Below are 22,156 nucleotides of genomic sequence, written 5' to 3'. Positions count from 1 at the left end.
GACTTGTGACCAGAGAGCCTCATTGTTTGGTCTGGCTGTGGTCAGAATGTGAACTATTGCACTTTCATTCAGTTTATGGAAAGGAACCAAAAATCGTTGTCTACTCTTGGGTGAAGCCCTATTGTGTATCACACTGCTCAAATTGCTTATTAAACAGAATTATTATTTTATAGTTTTAAAAATGAAAAGAATAAATTCACAACTTCCTCTCACGCCTTTAGGGGAAGAGTGATGACTGCAAATCTGAATCCTTTTTTCCCCCTCCCCTCTTTTGTCTTAATGACTGTTAATTCTTTCTCTAAGCTTATTGAGCAGTGTATTTTTTTTTTAATTTATTTTTTGAGACAGGGTTTCACTCTGTCACCCAAGTTGGAGTGCAGTGGCATGATCTCGGCTCACTGCAGCCTCCACCTCCCGGGTGCAAGTGATCCTCCCACCTCAGCCTCCCGAGTAGCTGGGACTACAGGCGTGTGTCACCATACCTAGCTAATTTTTATGTTTTGGTAGAGACAGGGTTTCACCATGTCGACTAGGCTGGTCTCAAACTCCTGACCTCAAGTGATCCACCTGCCTTGGCCTCCCAAAGTGCTGGCATTACAGGCATGAGCCACCACGGCTGGCTGGAGCAGTGTATTTTTAAAACATTTTTTATGGAAAATTTCAGCCATGCACAAAAGTAGAGAGAATAGCACAGTGAACACTTGTGTACCTGTCACCCGACTGCAACAGTCACCAACTCATGGTCAGTCCTTGTGGAGCTGTGGTTTCACTGCCATATTATTGTTTAACAGCTTTATTGAGATACAAATTAATATCAAAAGAGTCATTCTTTTTAAGTGTGTGCAATTCAGTGATTTTTAGTAAACTGACAGAGCTGTGCAGCCATCACCACAATCCAATTTTTGACATTTCTGTCACCCCCCCACCCAAAGATCCATCGTACTCGTTTGCTCCCATATTGTTGTGAAGCAGATCCTGCGTTGTTTCATCTCATCTGCAATCATTACAGTATGTGTCTAAACTGCTGGCCAGCGTGCCTGCTTGTCATGGCGGTGCCTTTTCAGGCAATCCCCATTCTGCTGATGCCTTTATAAAAGCACATGTGAGCAGCCGGGCGCGGTGGCTCACGCCTGTAATCCCAGCACTTTGGGAGGCCGAGGCGGGCGGATCATGAGGTCAGAAGATCGAGACCATCCTGGCTAACACGGTGAAACCCCGTCTCTACTAAAAATACAAAAAATTAGCCGGGCATGGTGGGGGGCGCCTGTAGTCCCAGCTTCTCGGGAGGCTGAGGCAGGAGAATGGTGTGAACCTGGGAGGCGGAACTTGCAGTGAGCCAAGATTGTGCCACTACACTCCAGCCTGGACGACAGAGCAAGACTCCATCTCAAAAAAAAAAAAATAAAATAAATAAAAGCACATGTGTTCAGGGCTACTCCCTATTACAAACCCCAAAGAGCCCGCGCTCAGCCTGCTGGCCATTTTTACTGTTGAGAATTCGATTCAACCCCAGATTCAGTTCTACATGACTTATTGACAGCCTACTATGTGCTGGGCACTAGGGACAAAACAGGGAATCCATGTAGGCCCTGCTGTGTGCACACAAGGTCAGACTGTGCACATAGCTGATGATGCAGTCATCAGAGGCAGCCTCGATGGGATGTGCGTTTAGTAGGCTGCTTGTCTCCAACTGAAGCATCATTCTGCCCTGATCTGAGTGTGTGTGTGTGTGTGTGTGTGTGTGTGTGTGTGTGTGTGTGTGTGTGTGACACAGCGCTCCTGATGACCCTTTGCTTCTGAGTGTAAAGCCCCTACTTGTTTCAGGATGGACAGGAGAGAGTGACCGTGCTGCTCTCATCCCACATGTTAGAGAGAAGACTTCGCACCAGGGTGATGGTTTTGTGTTTCTTTACTCACCTCTCCTCTAGACAGTACGTGAAGATGGAGTAAGAACGTGGCCCAGCACAATGCCTGGGCTACAGAAGGCCCTCAGAAAAAGGATATAGAATTGCATTTGTTCATTCAATCACTTATTCAGCAGATATCTATGGAGAACCAATATACCATTCAAGGTTTCTGGCACTGGTAAAACAACAGTGAACACAACAGATCATCACAGGACTCACATTCTGGGGTGACAGACAGTAAGCAGACAGGTAAAATATACAACTTCCCGGGCAGTGATAAGGGGATTGAATTGAATGAGTGGCGTCTGCAAATGAGAAAATATCTTTTTAAGAGGCAGAGGATAAAACTATGTGTACAGTATGATCCGTTTTTGAAAAGAGGAAATAGTACATATGTGCTTGAAACATACATACATGGAAAGAAATACCTCGCAATGCCAGAGGAGGTGGTTGTCTCTGAGGGGTAGCATTATGGGTAATTTTTGTTTTCTTAAATAGACACCTGCCTGAATTAATTTCTACAGTGAGCAAGTATTGATCCTATAACTAGAGTAACACTTTTATTAAAGCAAGAGACTTGACATGAGCAACCTATCTAATGGGCTGAGCCTTGTGAGTTGGAGTCCCAGAGCCCTGCTGGCCAGTGTGAGGGAATCTGAGGCAGTGTTAAACTACGGACTTTCCTTCTGTCACCTAGCTCTCAGTGCTCACTCCCAGGTGGGACAGGACTTAGGCCCTTGACTGAAAACAGAGGCCAGAAGCTGGGACAGGGGGCTCTGTATACAAGCAAGTGCAGCCTGTAATGGAGCAGCGTAGTGGTTAGGAATAGGGACTGTGCAGCTGCAGGCCATGGTCCCAGGCCTGGCTCCTTAACCTGGCTGTGTGACTTTGAGCAAGTTACTTGACCTTCTGTGCCTCAGTTTCTACATGAAAAGATGATAGTAGTACTTACCCCCTAGGACTGTTGTGATGAACTTAGTTAAAAATTTTAGGGGCCGGGTGCGGTGGCTCATGCCTGTAATCCCAGCACTTTGGGAGTCCGAGGCAGGTGAATCATGAGGTCAGGAGATCGAGACCATCCTGGCCAACATGGTGAAACCTCGTCTCTATTAAAAATACAAAAAATTAGCCAGGCGTGGTGGTGGGCCCCTATAGTCCTAGCTACATGAGGCTGAGGCAGGAGAATGGCGTGAACCCGGGAGGCGGAGCTTGCAGTGAGCCAAGATTGCGCCACTGCATTCCAGCCTGGGCGACAGAGCAAGACTTTGTCTGGAAAAAAAAAAAAATTTTAGTCCGGGCACGGTGACTCACGCCTATAATCCCAGCACTTTGGGAGGCTGAGGTGGGCAGATAACTTGAGGCCAGGAGTTCGAGACCAGCCCAGTCAACATTGCTGACTTCAGAGGAGACACCCCCTACCCTGGGTGTGGGTACAAGCTCAAACCACTGAGTTGTTTCAGCCCAAGTTCACTTCTTGAGGCCTCCCTCTGGGATGTGCTCCCTCTTATGAGCCTTGGATTCAGATTGACCTGGATTTGCTTCTTGGTTCCACCACTTGCCATCTAGGTGATCTTCCTTGGGCAAGTGACCTGCCCTTGGTCCTCACTTTCTTTAGATCTGGGAATTGGGCAGAGTGCCACCTGGCCACAGTTGTGAGGATTAAATGTACCAGCATTGCGCTGCCTGCATTGCGCTGCCTGGTATCTAGCAGGTATTCCGTAGATGATTGCCGCTCCACTTGCCTCCTCCCACCATGGGCTTCCCAAATCACTCCCTGGCCTTCCATACCTTCCGCCCTGCCTCAGCTAGTGCTTCCTTTGCCCCTGGGGATTCCCATGGCCCTGACCCCCAGACATTTTCCCTGCCCATTCCTCGCTATGCTGTTCACTTTTGGTGACCACATGTCAATAACCAGTGGTGAGGCCGGGGTACCCTTTGGAGCCACAGCCTCTATGGCGAGGGACATCATTGCTATGGCAACGAGAGGCAGCAGCCCTGAAGAGGGTGCCTGCTGAGCTGGGCTGCCTGGGTCCCAGCTCTGGCTCTGGATGCACTAGTTGTATGATCACCTCAAATAACTCAATGTCTCTGTGTCTCACCTTCCGTTTGATACAGTGAGGACAGTAATAGTGCCTACCTTGTAAGCTTGTGAGGATATGATGGCACACAGATGTAAGGCACATAGAGCTTGGTGCACGGTGAGTGTACAATCAGGGTTAGTGATTACTTTTGCTCTTCTTGTCATCCTAGGATTCATGCTGATAGCCATAGCAGATACCCTTCTCTTTGGGGTTCAATCCTCAATGCCCTGTGGCATCCCCACATTGTGTCTGCTGCCCTTGGTTCCCTTTGATGACCTACTCCTCCAGGGATTTTCTTGTGGAGATGGCCGTCCACAGCCCCGTCCTTTCGCTCTCATGCCCGTCTAAAGAAGCATGTCCTCCTGCAGTGATGACAAGAGTGAGCGGCAGAAAATGCTCTTATTGCTGTCTTGAAATTTAGTCAGCCCCAAAAGAAACCAGGAAATTGTGTCAGACACCGCAAGAGAAACAAGCTAGAGAAAAACCATTGCTTGTTGCAAACCAAAATTTGTGATTTCAGTTCAGTTCAACACAAGCACCAAACCACCAGGTTTGCTACACAATAAGTGTCAATGGTGCTTCTTGCCCTTTTGGACACAGTGACATTTTTGACAAGTTGAGCTTTCCAGCCCGATCTTTTTTTTTTTTTTTTTTTTTTCGCTCTGTCGCCCAGGCTGGAGTGCAGTGGCACAATCTCGGCTCACTGCAAGATCTGCCTCCTGGGTTCACGCCATTCTCCTGCCTCAGCCTCCCAAGTAGCTGGGACTACAGGCGCTCACCACTATGCCCGGCTAATTTTTTGTATTCTTTAGTAGAGACGGGGTTTCACCGTGTTAGCCAGGATGGTCTCGATCTCCTGACCTCATGATTCACCTGCCTCGGCCTCCCAAAGTGCTGGGATTACAGGTGTGAGCCACTGCGCCTGGCCCCAGCCCGATCTTTCTAAATGTGATCCTGAAGACCTTTTGCCAGTGAAGTACAGTGGTGACTCGGTGATGTGATTGGGGTACAGGCCATCTGTCTGGGCTGCACCTGTTGTGAGAAATCGGTTAGGGATGAAGAGAACATGGCCTGGCTTGAATAACAAGCAGAGAATGTTCTGGCCCCATCACTAGCCAAGAATCTGGAACCTGAATCCCTACATCATACCCACACCCTGGGTAGTCTGCCTGGAGAGCCTGAATGGCACCCTCTGGGGGCATTTGATGAGTACATTCTACCAAGTGGAAAGAGGCTCTGAGGGCAGCCTCCAAAATCACCTCCTCTCCTAGTCACAAGGGACCTTGTGCTGGGTCCATAATTGATGTTTGGCAAAAACACAGCACAGTTCTCTCCTAAAGTCCTACAGACCAGTGAAGGAGGGAGGTAGGCTTTTTAAATGCAACAGAGTGTCATGGAGCTGTCATAGAGGATGGCGGGATGAGCCCAGGAACCATTCATTCACCCAGTGTTGAACTGAGCACCTACTATGTGCAGGACACATAAAGGATACAAGTGAAACCAACAGGGTCCCTGTACTCGTGGAGCTTGCATCCTAGGTGGGGAGGTTAGCAGTAAACAAGTTAACCAACAAACACAGATATAGTACAGGTTGCAAAGGTACCCTAAGAGAATATTCGAGACCTTCCTGAGGGGCAGGGTGTGAGGAACTCTAGGAACCCAATGTGTTTAGAGAAGCAGAGGTAGCTGGGATCCGAACCTGCAGCTCCACTGGGCCTCATTAGAGGATGCTGAAACTGATTCAAGAGTACGGGACTATCGAAGGGTTTTACATTAAGACTTTAAGGTGTTCTAAAGTTGATGATGATTGCTGTGTGGACAGTGGATTGGACAGTGGATAGAAGTTTTTATTAATGGTGGCATTTCAACCAATGGGGAAAGAATGAGCTGTCCAGTAGATAGGTTAATACAGTCGACTGACTGACTGGATACAGTCAGAACCCTACTATATGCTCTAGTTCATGCCATCTACAAAAATAGATCCCAGGCGGGGCACAGTGGCTCACACCTGTAATTCTAGCACTTTGGGAGGCCGAGGTGGGTGGATCACCTGAGGTCAGGAGTTTGAGACCAGCCTGGTCAACATGGTGAAACCCTGTCTCTACTAAAATACAAAAAAAAATATCTGGACATGGTGGTGGGCACCTGTAATCCCAGCTACTTGGGAGGCTGAAGTGGGAGAATTGCTTGAACCTGGGAGGCAGAGGTTGCAGTGAGCCGAGATCACGCCATTGAACTCCAGCCTGGGCAACAAGAGTGAAGCTCCATCTCAAAAAATAATAATAATAATAGTAATAATAATAATAAAATAAATCCCAGATGATTAAACAGCTAAAAATTGTATGTATATTTTTAAAGGCAGCAAATATTTATTTTTAATGTAGGAGACTATTTTATTTATTTATGAGTTAGGTTCTCACTTTGTCACCCAGGCTGGAGTGCAGTGGCCCAACCACAGCTTACTGCAGCCTCTAACTCCTAGGCTCAAGTGATCCTCCTGCCTTGGCCTCCTGAGTAGCTGGGACTACAGGTGCATACCACCAGGTCTGGCCAATTAAAAAATTTTTTTTGTAGAGATGTGGGTCTCACTATGTTGCCAAGGCTGGTCTCGAACTCCTGGCTTCAAGTTATCCTCCTGCCTGTCTTGGCCTCCCAAAACACTGAGATTACACCTACTGCACCCAGCCTTTTTTTTTTTTTTTTTTTTTTAATAATTTTGAGATAGAGAACAAGACACAAAACCCAGAAACTATAAAAACTGATGCATAGATTTGACTGTATAAAAACTTTTAACTTTAGTCAAACAAAAGACTAAAAATAAAGGCAAATGAGAAATGGAGAGAATATATTTGCAGTATCTATAAGAGACTAAGTAAGTTAGTATTTAGAATATAAAGAGTTCTTTGAATTCATAATAAAAATAGAAGCAATAGAAAATTAAGCCAAGAACATGAAAAGGCAGTAGCCAATAAACATATGAAACGATATCTAATCCACAAGTAATTAAGGAAATGAAAATTCAAATAAGGTATTATTTCCATTCTTTTTAAATACTATTCATCTGTGTTGGCAAGATTCCCTGTGGAGGGAGACAGGTATCTCTTTTGGATAACATTTTGGTAACAAACAACAAAATTTTAAATGTGCATATGCTTTCACTCAGTAATTTCACTTCTAGGAATCTATCAGAAATATTCATACAGAGACCGGGCGCCATGGCTCATACCTGTAATCCCAGCACTTTTGGGAGGCGGAGGCAGGCAGATCATGAGGTCAGGAGATTGAGACATCCTGGCCAACACGGTGAAACCCCATTTCTACTAAAAATACAAAAAAGTAGCCAGGCGTGGTGGCTGGCGCCTGCAGTCCCAGCTACTCGGGAGGCTGAGGCAGGAGAATGGCGTGAACCTGGGAGGCGGAGCTTGCAGTGAGCAGAGCTTGCACCACTGCACTCCAGCCTGGGTGACTGAGAGAGACTCCATCTCAAAAAAGAAAAAGAGAAAAAAAAAGAAATATTCATACAGTTACCAAGAAGTACGTCTAATGCTTTGCCAGGTTGTTTGTATTAATGAAAAACTGGAGATGTGCTAAATGCCCACCAATAAAAGATTAAGTAGGTCTCCTCAACCAGAGGCAATTTTGTCCCCCAGGGGACCTATGGCAATGTCTGGAGACATTGTTGATTGTTGCAAGTGGTGAGTGGGTAAAGGCTGGTATCTCGTAGGTAAAGGCCAGGATGCTGTGATAAGACAACCTATAGGACAGCCACCTACAACAAAGAATTACCCAGCCCCCAATGTCAGTAATGCCAAGGTTGAGAAACCCTGGGTTAAATAAAGCCACTGCCGTACTGGGGAATAGTATATAGCCAATGAAAAGAAAAAGGTAAAATTATATTTGCATGACATTAAAGATCTCTAAGATGTGTTATTTTAAAACTGCTTTTTTGAAACTTAATATGTGATTCTTACAATGTAAGAAAACAAAATAAGTGGATTTTTAAAACTACTACATATCACTTCCCCTCCCCAGAGGCAAGTGCTGTTACCAGATTCTTATGTCCTTCCAGAATTAACGCCAGCGTGGACCAACATAGAATCTGGTTTTCGGTATGCTGTAAACAGGTGACTCTGCTGTGCAGTTACATTCAGAAACCAGTGGTGCATCACTGACCTGCCCAAGTCCTAGAGCTCAGGACCCCTGACATGTTTCCTAGATTATTCTCCCTCCCTCGGGTTTCTATGGCATTTTCATTTGTAGATACAAAACAGAACTATGTTTTGTTTTGGGGGAGGATAGGGCCATGGGCAGACCCTGGGGCAAGATTCTGATGTTGGTGAGTGAGACAGGGCCTAGAGGAAGCCACGGGGCAGGTTTCTCAGCCAGTGGGTGTTAATGAGATTGCACAAAGGCTATTAGATGATGATGACTTTAACAGGGAGGCACGGGTAAATCTCCTTACACTCAGTGCAAAATTCAGCCAAAGTTGGGAGCATACCACATTCCTCTTCCTGTCTGCCACTGCCAAGCAGTCATTTATGGGCCCACTTGCATTTACAAATGCAGGTTCCAGGCACTGCATCCTCATCCGCATCTCTGACTTTCTGAACAAGCCTGGCTTTCATATCCTGGGGATTTCCTGGAAAGCCTCTTAGAGTTGGGTCTGAGACTTTTGATGTTGGCTTTCATCAGTTACTTCTCCGCCTCCTGCCTTCTCTCACTGAAGTTTCATTCCAAGGTCAGATGCAGGGAGAATGGGGTTGGGTGACCTACCAGCATGCAGCCCAGGGCTTCCAAAACAAAAGGTGTCTGGGTGGCATCGTTAGCAAGACACAGGCACACTCAGTGGACCAGAGTTGGCAGAGGCACGAGGGCTCAGGTCTGCTGAGGAAATGTTCCCCAGCATAGGTGGCAGGAGACAGGGTCCTGAGACCACCAGACACCTCCCCAGCCCAGCTCAGAAGCAGGCATCTCTTGAAAACTGCCTCTTGAGTTTTCTCTAGAGTTTTTCATCTTAGACATCAAAATCTCATTTCTTTCTGGGAGGATACTCAGCCAGGCTGAGAACCTGGGCAAACTTTCTGGCACCTGGCTGGCTGCGGGTGTACACTCAAGCTGCAACCAGACTAGTTTGGTTCCAGAGTCCTCAGGGGACCGTCACTTTCTCAGATCATGTCAGCTTGCTTCATCTCTTGTGAAATTTAAACCCTCTGCTCCTTCAAAAAAATAATCTCTTCTTTCTAGTAAGAATTCTGACAGAATGGAGTCAGAAAGGACACGGGTTTCGGGGAGTGATGTTTTTAATCTGGAATTCTAATTCCAGTGACTCTGTGGTGTCATGGCTGGTCTGTGGGACCCTTGCTTTGAGTTGAGGGCTCTTGCAGTGTTACTTTTAAACCCCTGGACATGGCTGGGCACCGTGGCTCACACCTGTAATCCTAGCACTTTGGGAGGCTGAGGTGTGTGGATCACTTGAGGTCAGGAGTTTAAGACCAGCCTGACAAATATGGTGAAACCCTGTCTCTACTGAAAATACAAAAATTAGCTGGCCGTGGTGGTACAAACCTGTAGTCCCAGCTACTCGAGAAGCTGAGGCAGGAGAATCACTTGAACCCAGGAGGCAGAGGTTGCAGTGAGTGGAGATTGCGCCACTGCACTTCAGCCTGGAGCAAGACTCTGTCTCAAAAGAAAAAAATAGGCCAGGCTCAGTGACTCACACCTGTAATCCCAACACTTTGGGAGGCCAAGGCATGCAGATCACGAGGTCAGGAAATCGAGACCCTCCTGGCCAACATGGTGAAACTCTGTCTCTACTAAAAATACAAAAATTAGCCGGGCATGGTGGCGCATGCCTGTAATCCCAGCTACTCGTGAAGCTGAGGCAGGAGAATCCCTTGAATCAGGGAGTTGGAGATTGCAGTGAGCCAAGATGTTGCCACTGCACTCCTGCCTAGCGACAGAGTGAGACACCATCTCAAAAAAATAAAATAAATGAAATAAACTCCTGGACATTTATGTTAGATGTTTTATTTTTATGACAGTTCAATATAAAATAAGAAACCGTTATGAGAGGAGCTAGAAGGCACCTTAAGAGACAAGTGAACCTTTTGGACAGCATCACTTTGAAGTCACTCTCCACAGAAACATTGTCTTCCAGGAGCCTCCCAGCTGCTTCACTCGGTCCTCAAGTCGGAACCCCTACCTCCAGTCGTCTCTCAATTCAGGCATGTCTGTTCATGTGCCTTTTTTTTTTCTCCCCCACCCCGAGACGGAAACCTTGCTCTTTCGCCCAGGCCGGGGTTCACGCCATTCTCCTGCCTCAGCCTCCTGAGTAGCTGGGACTACAGGCGCCTGCCACTACGCCCGGCTAATTTTTTATATTTTTAGTAGAGACGGGATTTCGCCGTGTTAGCCAGGATGGTCTCGATCTCCTGACCTCGTGATCCACCCACCTCGGCCTCCCAAAGTGCTGGGATTACAGGCGTGAACCGCCGCGCCCGGCCATTCATTTGCTTTTCTACCTGGGAACATGAAGACACCTGAGAGGGGTAGAGCTGGCGGGAGGAGGGCAGGGATAAACACCCCAGCGCCTTTTCCCCACTGTTGTCTTGTTCTTTTTTTTTTTTTTTTTTTTTTTTTTTTTTTGAGACGGAGTCTCTCTTTGTCACCCAGGCTGGAGTGCAGTGGCCAGATCTCAGCTCACTGCAAGCTCCACCTCCCGGGTTTACGCCATTCTCCTGCCTCAGCCTCCCGAGTAGCTGGGACTACAGGCGCCCGCCACCTCGCCCGGCTAGTTTTTTGTATTTTTTAGTAGAGAGGGGGTTTCACCGTGTTAGCCAGGATGGTCTCGATCTCCTGACCTCGTGATCCGCCCGTCTCGGCCTCCCAAAGTGCTGGGATTACAGGCTTGAGCCACCGCGCCCGGCTGTCTTGTTCTTTCTTCTACTTCACCTTTCCTTTTTTTTCAACTTGTATATTAAGTTCAGGGGTACACGTGTAGGTTTGTTATATGGTAAACTCATGTCATGGGAGGGGGTTGTTGTACAGATTATTTTGACACCCAGGAATTAAGCCTCTAAATAATTCAGGGGGCCCCAGCATTTGCAGAAGTTACCTACTGGCTTTAGAAGGATTTCTGAAAAGTTTGATGTCAGTGAATTTTTTTTTTTTTTTTTTTAATTTAATGTGCTGGCTAAGATGCTCGCTATTTAAACTTGGAATGAATGAATCCCTGGGCAAAAAGGAAGCTTTTAGGAGCATGCATAAGCACACACCATACTCTGGCTAAATTAGATTTTCTAAAATTGGGCTTTCCTAAAGAAAGGCATATGGTAGACGGCCATAGGCCAAGTGAACCGAATTCAGGAAGTGTTATTTCATGAGCACGTTTCCCACGGAGGTTTGAGATGTTTCTAACAGAGCAGGAATGCACTTCCTGTCACACAGTACTCAGCCCTGGAAGCTCGGAGCGGGGAGACCTGCACAGGCCCCTTTTGTGCGCTGGGAAACTTCCACATCCCTGTGTCACCATGATAAAGAGCTAACTTTGTCTTCAACGAAGAGTTGGAAAATTATTTTAATCTCTGCATTAAACTAGATGCAAAATTGCCTCTTTACCTAGGAATCACACTGCATAATTGCACATTATCTACATTTTCAGTCATGCCTTGAATAATACTTCTTGAGTTCATGAGGAGGTCAGTGTGGGGCTGGGAAGACCCCTAGACTTCCCCGTGTAGGTGTGGCCTGGAAGTAAGACTGACGTAGCAGCAAAGCCCTGGCGATCATGCACACTTCTGAGTAAGGCAGAGGTGTGAATCATTATATCACCATGGCTGGCTAGCTTCAGAGGAACCGAAAAAATGAAAACCCTTGGCGTTGCTCATTAGCAAAGGGAAATACACAAATGTTGAGGGACTCTTCGTGTCAGAGCCACACTCTTCTGTTTTGATCTGGTAAGCAGAGCACTCTCCATGCCCACTTCAGGCTTCCGGCTGAGAGTCCTCTTTTAGCTGTTGTACCTGTTGCTGAGGATCTTGGTAGCGGGCTAGCCACAAGGGGCTTTAGAAACTAGGAGCATTTCAGCATCAACTGTTTTAACTGGAGTTAGATCCATTTTGTGATTTGATTTGATTTTGATTTTTTAGAGACGCACTCTCACTCTGTCTTGCAGGCTGGACTGCAGTGACATAATAATAGCTCACTGCAACCTCGACCTCCTAGGCTCAATTCATCCTCCCACCTCAGCCTCCCAAGTCGCTGAGACCACAGGTGCACGCCACCACGCCCAGCTAATTTTTGTATTTTTTGTAGAGACAGGGTCTTGCTTGTTGCCCAGGCTTCTCAAATTCCTGGCTTCAGGTGATCCACCCGCCTCGGCCTCCCAAAGTGCTGGGATTGCAGGCGTGAGCTACTGCACCAGGCCCCATTTTGTGATTTAATTCTCATTGTAGACTGACATTTTCTACAGCAGTTTTTCAACAATAGTATTGTAGTTGAGGGGCCACATTTGGGGCTGGAGCTGGGTAATTCTTTACTATGGGAGCTCTCCTATTTATTGCAGGGTGTTTAGCAGCACCCTGGGCCTCTACCTACTAAATGCCAGTAGCAACCCCCATCCCCGCAAATTGTGTAAACCAAAAATATATCCACACATTGCCAAATGTCTCACAGGACACAAAATCGCACACCCATTCACATACCCCCTCACACACACACACACACGCACACACACACTTTAAGAATCACTGCTCTGGCCAGGCGTGGTGGCTCACGCCTGTAATCACAGCGACTTTGGGGAGCTGGGGCAGGCGGATCACTTGAGTTCAGGAGTTTAAGACCATTCTGGCCAACATGGTGAAACCCCGTCTCTACTAAAAATGCAAAAATTAGCTGGGCATGGTGTTGCATGCCTGTAGTCCCAGCTACTCGGGAGGCTGAGGCAAGAATCACTTGAACCTTGTAGGCAGAGGTTGCAGTGAGCCAAGATCATGCTACTGCACTCCAGCCTGGGCGACACAGCGAGACTCCATGTCAAAGGGAAAAAAAAACAAAAAAAACACTCCTCTATAGGAAAGAGGCAGTATAAAATAATCGTTTTCCTAAGTTGGTTGTGCATTTTAAATAGATTCCTGGCTGGAAACAATGGCTTACGTCCATAATCCCAGCACTTTGGGAGGCCAAGGCGGGCGGACTGCTTGAGCTCAGGAGTTTGAGACCAGCCTGGGCCACATGGCAAAACCCCGTCTCTACTAAAAATACAAAAATCAGCTAGGCATGATGGCACACGCCTATAATCCTAGCTACTTGAGAAGCTAGGGTGGAAGGATGGCTTGAGCCCAGGAGGCAGAGGTCTCAGTGAGCTGAGATTGGTTCACTGCACTCCAGCCTGAGAGACAGAGCCAGACCCTATCTCAAAAAAACAAACAAAAAAAAAATAAACAAATAAATAAATAAAATAGATTCTAAGATTTTACACACATTGAACCCTGTGTGTTACTGGTTTGTCCTGTACATGGAGTAGACAGGTGTTCTCTTTGAGTGGCCTTCACAGAAGCTCTGACTCTTACTCATTCTACTCTCTTGTACTCATGCATTGCTAATAATATTTCATCTGATTATTAATCCAGTAGCGGGCTGTTAAGCATGTTCACTCGTGCTGCGATATTTCTTAGTGAGCTCTCACCACATGCCATGATGGCGAGCAGCCTCATCTCTTAAACAGGATTCCCGCAGGGTTGAGAACCCGTCCACCTTTCTCGGCTTGTTATGATGAGAGCTTACACTTTTGGGAGGTAGAACTCCATCTGACGTGGAGGAACATGGTCCTTAGAGTCAGACAGATCTGGATTCAAATTCCACTTCTCCTGCTTACAAGCCAGATAGCCTTGGACTGAGATTGAACCTGCATGCCTCAGTCTACCCTTATGAACACGGGGATGATTTTGTCTACCTGGCAGGGTTCTGCATGGCCTTAGTGAGATCATGTACGTCAGATTTCAGTAAATGGTAACTTGTTATCTGTCAGTTGATAGCTGTAAGGTATGAATTGCCATCTTTGTAGGTCGAAAACCATCAAATATTGGCAACTTCATACAATTGGACCTAATGTGTAAACCCCAGGTCACCATCACGCTGTCTTCTTTGCTCTGTGGATATCCAGCGGATGAAAGGGATGGTTCTGCTTTTATATTTTACTGTTTTCCTGCTGCTTCTGAGGGGGCTTCCTGCCAGCACAATCTAACGAACTTCAGAGAGGACAAAGTCAGTCTCTGCCGTCATCAGTGTTCACAGCCAGTGTGTAGTTTTCAAAGTGTGTACCACATGAAGTTGCACCTTCCAACCTTCCAGCCAGTTTGTGTGGAAATAACCTGAGTTGTATTAATAGCAGTTCTTCAATTTGGGACTGCCGGGGGATGCTTGGTTTGTTTTCCATTGTTTATTCCCTGGGTGCCCGTCTTGGGCAAGCATTTCTCTGATGTCTCTATTTATGTGGCAGGTCACCCTGCTGATTGCCTTCATCTGCGTGCGGAGCTCCCCGTGGACCAACTACAGCGCCTACAGCTACTTTGAAGTGGTCACCATTTGCGACTTGATAATGATCCTCGCCTTTTACCTGGTCCACCTGTTCCGCTTCTACCGCGTGCTCACCTGTATCAGCTGGCCCTTGTCGGTAAGAGAGTGGCCTGGCCCTGTCCTCCTCATGCACAAGTCAGGATGTTAGCTGGCGTACTGAGACCTGACGGAGTTTTTCCCGTCTGCCTATCTCACCTCTTTAACCATTCTTTGCTGCCTCTGCCCTGAATTTCCTATTGTTTGGTGAACATCTCTGCCTGATGTCCTGCTGGTTTTTAAAACTCACTTTCCAGCTACAAGAAGGCTGTGACTATTGCCTCGTGCTTCTTTTCTCAAGCAACAGAGAATGGCTGTGGGTGTATGAGTTGAGAAAAGGAACATGGAAGGAAGGGTACTGATGCTGTTGTGAGGATCGAATGATAAGATTTTCTGGCTAAAAGGGACTAGTAGGGGCTGAAGAGACAGTCAGAAGTTGCCAGACTTTTTCTCCCCACTGTATTATTTTTTTAAGTTTCATTGAGATGCAGTTCACATGCTGTGTTGTTCACCCATTTCAAGGGTACAATTCAATGGAGTTTAGTATATTTCCAGAGTTGTACGACCATTACTACAGTCATCTTTAGAACATTTTCATCATTTCAGAAAGAAATTCCATATGTTTTAGCTGTCACCACCCTAACACTCATCCCTCCGGTCCTAAGCAATCACTAATCTTCTGTCTCTAAAATTTTTCTGCTCTGGACATTTCATGTAAATGGAATTGTATTTGTGGTCTTTTGTAACTGGCATCTTCCACTTAGCAGAATGTTTTCATGGTTCATCCATGTTGTAGCATGTATCACTATTTCATTCCTTTTTTTCTTTTTAGAGACAGGGTCTCACTCTGTCACCAGGCTAGAGTGCAGTGACATGACCACGACTCACTGTGGCCTCAACCTCCCAGGCTCAAGTGATCTTCCCACCTCAGCCTCCCAAGTAGCTGGGACTACAGGTGCATGCCACCACACCTGGCTAGTTTTCGCATTTTTTACAGAGATGAGGTTTCACTGTGTTGCCCAGGCCAATCTCAAACTCCTGGCCTTAAACAATCCTCCCACCTTGGCCTCCCAAAGTGCTAGGATTACAGGCATGAGCCACCATGCCAGCCCTTTTTATAACCAAATATTATTCCATTGTGTGGATAGATCAGACTGCATTTTGTTTTTCATTCATCATCAGTGGACCTTTAGGTTGTTTTTACCTTTTGGCTATTATGAATAATGCTGCTATGAACATTCATATGTAAGAAAAATGACATATTTTCATTTTTCTTTGGTATATATCTAGGAGTGGAATTGCTGAGTCATATGGTTGCTTTGTGTTTAATTGTTTGAGGAACTGCCAGACTGTATGCCAGAGTGGCTGCACTTTTACATTCCCACCAGGAGTGTATGAAGGTTCCAATTTCACCACATCCTTGCCAACACTTATTATCTGACTGTCTGATTCCAGCCATTCTAGTGAGTGTAAAGTGTTATTTCCTGTGGTTTTGATTTTCGGTTCTCCAATGAGTAATGATGTTAATCATCTTTTCATGTGCTTTTGGCCATTTGTATATTTTCTTTGAAGAAATGTCTATTTGAGTCCTTTGCCTATTTTTTAATTAGGTAATTTGTCTTTTCATTATTGAGTTGTGAGAATTCTTCCTATAGTCTGGATAAAAGTCCCTTATCAGCTATATGACTTGAAAATATTTTCTCCCGTTCTGTTGTTTTTCACTTTTTTGATGGTGTCTTTTAAAGCACAAGTTTTAATTTTGATAAATTCAGTTTATCTATTTTTTTAAGCTCACGCTTTTCTTATATATAAGAAGCCATTGCCAAATTCAAATTGTGAAAATGTACTTCTATGTTTTCTTCCAAGAGTTTTGTAGTTTTAGTTCATATATTTAAGTATTTGATCCATTTTGAGTTAATGTTTTTTGCATAGGGTGTGAGGTAAAGATTCATTTCATTCTGTTGCATGTAGATATCGAATTATCCCAACACCATATGTTGAAAAGACTATTCTTTCCCCCATTGAATGGTATTAGCACTTACCTTGTTGAAATCAGTTGAACATTAAATACATGGATTTATTTTTGGACTCTCAATTCTATTCCATTGATCCATATGTCTATCTTTATGCCATTATCACACTATTTTGGTTATTGTAGCCTTGTAGTTGTAAAACTAGCCTTGTAGTTGTAAAACTAGGAAATATGCAGCCTCCCAATTTGTTCTTCTTTTTTAGGATTGATGTGGATCGTTACAATTCCATATGAATTTTAGAATCAGGTTTTCAATTTCTGCAAAAATCAGCTGGGATTATAATAGGAATTATGTTGAATCCATAGATCAATTTGGAGAATATTGCTCTCCTAATAATATTAAGTCTTATGATCCATGAACATGGGAAGTTTTTTCATTTTTTAAGATAATCTTTTATTTCTTTCAATGTTTTGTAGTTTTCAGAGTAAAAGTGTTTTTTGTGTTTTGTTTGAAACAGGATCTTGCTGTTACCCAGACTGGAGTGCAGTGGCAAGATCATAGCTCCCTGCATCCTCAAACTCCTGGGCTCAAGCAATCCTCTTGCCTCAGCCTCCCAAGATACTGGGACTACAGGCATGAGCCACTGTGCCTGGCCTGAACTTTTAAAATTAAATTTGTGTCAAAGTATTTTATTATTTTTGATGCTATTTTAAATGGATTTTTTTCCTAATTTTATTTCCAGATTGTTCATTGCAAGTGCACAGGAGTCCAGTTACTTTTTGCATATTGATTTGTGTCCTCAACTGTGCTAAACTACTTAGTAGTTCTAATATATTTTTCTAATATATTTTTTGTGGATTCCATAGGATATTCTATAAACAGGATCTGCAAATAGAGATATTTTTACTTCTTCCTTTATAATCTGGATGCCATAACATTGTCTTGCTTTATTGCAAGAAATTAGTTGAATAAATTAGACAAATATTGAATAGAAATGGCAGAGCAGCCATCATTATCTTTTTCCTGATGTTAGGAGGAAAGCATTCCTTCTTTCATCACTAAACATAACATTGGGTGTGAGTGTTTTGTAGAAGCCCTTTATCAAGTTGAGGAAGTTCCCTTCTAGCACTACTTTGTTGAGTGTTTTTATCATAAAAGAGTCTTAGATTTTGCCAAATGCTTTTTCCATATCTACTGAGGTGCTGAGTTTTTCTCCCATTATTAATATGGTGTCTTACATTGTTTTTCGTTTTTTTGTTTCTGTTTTTTTTAAACAGGATCTTGGTCTGTCATCCAGGCTGGAGTGCAGTGGTATAATTACGGCTCACTGCAGCCTTTATTTCTCAGGCTCAAGCGATCCTCCCACCTCAGCCTCCTGAGTAGCTGGGACCACAGGTGTGCACCACCATGCCTGGCTAATTTTTTTTTTTGTTTTTGGTAGAGATGAGGTCTCCTTATGTTGCCCAGGCTGGTCTTGAACTCCTGGGCTCAAGTGATCCTCCTTCCTCAGCCTCCAAAAGTGTGGGGATTACAGGCATGAGCCCTCACACCTGGCCTGATTTGTTTGTATATGTTGAACGAACCTTGCATTCCTGGGGTGAATTCCATTTGGCTGTAATGTATAACCCATTTTATATGCTAGTATGTTCAGTTTGCTAATATTTTGTTGAGGATTTTTTGCATCTGTATTTAAAAGAGATATTGGTCTGTAGTTCTCTTTTTTTCTGATGTCCATCTGGTTGTGGTATCAAGGTAATACTGACCTCACAGAATAATTTAGGAAATATTTCCTCCTCTTTTATCTTTTGAAAGAGTTTGTGCAGAATTGGTATTAATTATTCCTTAAATATTTGGTAGAATTCAGCAGTGGTACCATCTGGGTCTGGGTAATTTTTTTTATTGTTAATTCAAACTCTAATTTTACCATCTTTTCAGATTGTGTCATTTATTCTAGAGTCAATTTTAGTAGTATATATGTCTAGGAATTTGTCCATTTCATCTAAGTCATTGAATTTATTGGCATGCAATTATTTATTGTATTTCTTATATCCTTTTTATTTCTGTAAGTGCAGTAGTAATGTTTCCTCTTTCATTTGCATCTTCTCTCTCTCTCTCTTTCTCTGATCAGTCTAGCTAAAGATTTGTCAATCTTGTTGATCTTTTCAAGAACCAGTTTTTGGTTTCATTGATTTTTTTAATTGTTTTCCTATTACCTTAATAAATTTTGCTTTAATCTTTATTATTTTCTTTCTTCTGCTTGCCTTAGGTTTAGTTTGATTTTCTTTTCCTAGTGTCTTAATGTATAATATAGTTTGGATATCTGTCCCCTCCAAATCTCATGTTAAAATTTGATTCCCAGTATTGGAGGTAGGGCGTAGTGGGAGGTGTTTGGATCATGGGGGCAGATCCCTTATGAATGACTTGGTGCTGTTCTAGTGGTAATAAGTGAGTTCTTGCTCTGTTAGTTCCCATGAGAACTGATTGTTAAAGAGAGGCTGGCACCTTTTTCCCCTCTCTCTCTTGCTTCCTTCCTCTTGCTGTGTGATGCCTGCTCACCTTCACCTTTGCTTCAGCTCCCTGAAGCCCTCACCAGAAGCAGATGCAGGTGCCATGCTTCTTATACAGCCTGCAGAACCATGAGCCAAATAAACATCTTTTCTTTATTTATTACCCAGCCGTGGGTATTCCTTTATTAAAATAATGCAAAACAGACTAAGATGATGTGGAAGGTCATCTAATTTGAGACCTTCCTTCTCCTTTAATATTGGCATTTACAGCTATAAATCTCCCCCTGATAACTGTTTTACTTGTATTCCATAATTTTAGTATGTCTTCATTTTCATTCATTTCCAGGTATTTTCTAATTTCTCTTATGATTTTTTTTCTTTGATCCATTCATTATTTAGGAATATGTTGTTTAATCTCTATATATTTCCCTGATTTCCCTTTGCTCTTGATTTCTAATTTGATTCCATTGTGTTCAGAGAACATATTTTGTAGTCCTTCTACCTTTATTGAAGTTTGTTTTATGGTCTGATATGTGGTCTGTCCTGGACAACGTTCTGTGTACATCTGAGAAGGATGTACTTTTATACGTTGTATATTTGCATATTATACTTTTGTTGGATAGAGTTTTTATACAGGATTTTTAGGTCTGGTCATTTTATGGTGGCGTTTGAATCTTCTGTTTCCTTGTTGACCTTCTTCCTGGTTGTTCCATACATTGCTGAAAGGAGGGATATTGAATTCTGCAACTATTATTTTTGAATTGTCTGTTTTTCTCCTTCATTTTTTTCATTTTTCCCTTCATGTGCTTTGGCTCTTTTATTAGGTGTATATATGTTTATAATTGTTGTATCTTCCTTATGGATTCAGCTTTTCATTATTATAAAATGTCCCTCTTTATTTCTAGTAACTTTTTTTGTGTTCGATTCTATTTTGTCTGATGCAGTGCAGACACCCCGGCTTTGTTTTGGTTGTCGTTTGCATGCCATATCCTTATCTTTGAATATAAAGTCTCTGTCCCATAGACAGCACATACTGTAGTTATATCTTGTTTTGTTTTGTTTTTTTAATCCAATCTGACCACCTCTGCATCTTGATTAGATTGTTTAATTGTTCACATTTAACATATTACCCACTGTTATCTTGAGAGAAATTTCCTTTGTGTTTCTAAGTTCCAAGGACCCTTTCAAAGCTATGGCATTTTTTCTGCTTCTTTTGAAAACAAATTCCTCCGGGGCTTACCTGATGCAGATACTGAACAAGCAAAGGACAGAACAGAAGCTCAGCGACAAGCACAAGAGTGGGCTGCGTGGGGAGTGAAAGTTGGAAGGACAGACTGAGCCACACATTTCTGGTTAGATACTGTGTAGGTACTTCCGGTTAGGATTCTCTCAAGTAGGTTTTCTCTGCCCCGTGTCATCCTCCTCTGTCTTAATAGGTGAGAATCTTGGAGGTGGGGAACTTGCAGTTACTCATCTGCTCTTTAGTTAAAATCTCTGTGATCTATCTTGTGATATTCCTTTCTAGTCACTAAGGGAGAAACCAGGGTCTTTGATTGTACATAGCTTTGAGAGGAGCTACAGCTTTAAATTGGAATGCTTTTCCAAAATTTAATAGCTGCCTGCCCTAAGGGACAAAACTTCATGAAGGAATGATTTCTAAATTCTCATTGAAGACAACTGAAAATGGATGCACCCTGGATTCAGGGCAAGCACTGGAAGTGGCCGCCAGCCTCAGTTCTTCTCTGATCTGATGTTTAATGGGGAAGAGAGAGGGTGAGGCGGAAGCTTTCCCTCGCTACTGAAAGGCCTGGTCTCATCCAGGGCCTGCAAGGATGCTGATTAATCATGATGAGTGAGTGGGGTGGAGATACACAGCCCATGGGCCAAGGCAAGAAGCAGAGGTGGAACTAGTCCCGCCAGTGAATTCATCGGCAGAGCTTGGCCGGGAGGGCACTCTTCTGGAGAAAAGAGAAGAGGGAACGACTGAAAAAAAAAAAAAAAAAGGAGGGGGCAGGAAGGCTCAGGAGTGAGAAAACCAGCTCCCACCACACATCCACAGGCACGTCACGGAAGTGCCACTGACCTCATTCTAGAGTCTGAGTCTGACAGGCCCCGGGAATGAACACCTCTCAGGTCCACACTCGGGGCCGTTCACATAGTGGGCAGACACTCCAGTCAGTCACACGAGACCAGCATATTGTTAGCCCAGAACTTCCTCTGAAGCAGAAGAGAAAGGCAAATATCTCTTTAAGGCACTGTGCTTCTCAGAGCTGGAGCTTTCTTTAAACTCTCCAGCCAGGAAGTTGCAAGAAGCTCGTTTGCCTTTTAGTAGCTTTAGCCAAAGGTGAAGGCACTGTCCACATATTGCTCTCAGGAGTAGAGGAGTCCTTAGTGGCTATCTCTGCTCTCACCGGAAGCTTCCTTTCTCTCTGTCCTCTTCCCTTCCCACCTGCCCGGCATCACTTCTGTCTTGCTTGGCCTCTTCCTGTTCAGCCCCCACGTTGGCTGCCTGCGAGCTGCATTGCTCATCCCATCTGTGTGTTGCAAGGGAGAAGAGGAAGCGTCACTCTCTCCCTTTCTTTTCATCTCTTCTGATGCCCAGTTGCTCTTCCCGAACCAGGAATGGACCATCCTACCCACTTCTTTGCTTTGTTTCTGCCCCCAGGAACTTCTGCACTATTTAATCGGTACCCTGCTCCTCCTCATCGCCTCCATCGTGGCAGCTTCCAAGAGTTACAATCAGAGCGGACTGGTAGCCGGAGCGGTGAGGACGTTTTGGGGAGCCTTTAGGAATGAATTCATATTTAAAATGCTCATTTTCTTCCTGATGGGGGAAGAGAAGGGTTTGGTTTCTGGGGCATTCCTTTCATAGAATCAACACCTACGTTGATCCGGTCATCAGCTCTCTTCAAAGAGCCTTAAGCAGAGGCGTCCAGTCCCAGAAGGTGGATTGTCAGGGCTGCCGGCAAATTCACAGAGCCCCAGCAGCCCAGGCCACTCTCTCTTACAGCCACTACTGAAATCAGGGGGCCAGGCGGGTTTTAATTCACACACCCACTCTGATCATCTGCTCGTCG

General features: G+C 44.4%; 1 protein-coding gene across 5 annotated transcripts in view; it reads left to right on the top strand.

Annotated features, from left to right (window-relative positions):
- LOC105470949 (CKLF like MARVEL transmembrane domain containing 7) overlaps positions 1-22,156 on the top strand; it is a 63,777-nt gene that overhangs the window by 36,662 nt on the left and 4,959 nt on the right. For 3 of the 5 annotated variants that reach the window (XM_011723308.3, XM_071090764.1, XM_071090766.1), the window contains exons 2-3: positions 14,487-14,660; positions 21,745-21,843. In XM_011723308.3, the coding sequence (XP_011721610.2) occupies positions 14,487-14,660; positions 21,745-21,843 (273 nt within the window). The remainder of the gene's footprint in view (positions 1-14,486; positions 14,661-21,744; positions 21,844-22,156) is intronic. The other 2 variants (XM_011723309.3, XM_071090765.1) reach the window with 1 other exon arrangement.

The sequence above is a fragment of the Macaca nemestrina genome, chromosome 2 (genome assembly GCF_043159975.1).
Source record: "Macaca nemestrina isolate mMacNem1 chromosome 2, mMacNem.hap1, whole genome shotgun sequence".
In the NCBI taxonomy this organism is placed as follows: Eukaryota; Metazoa; Chordata; class Mammalia; order Primates; family Cercopithecidae; genus Macaca; species Macaca nemestrina.
This window is presented reverse-complemented; position numbering and strand designations above follow the sequence as displayed.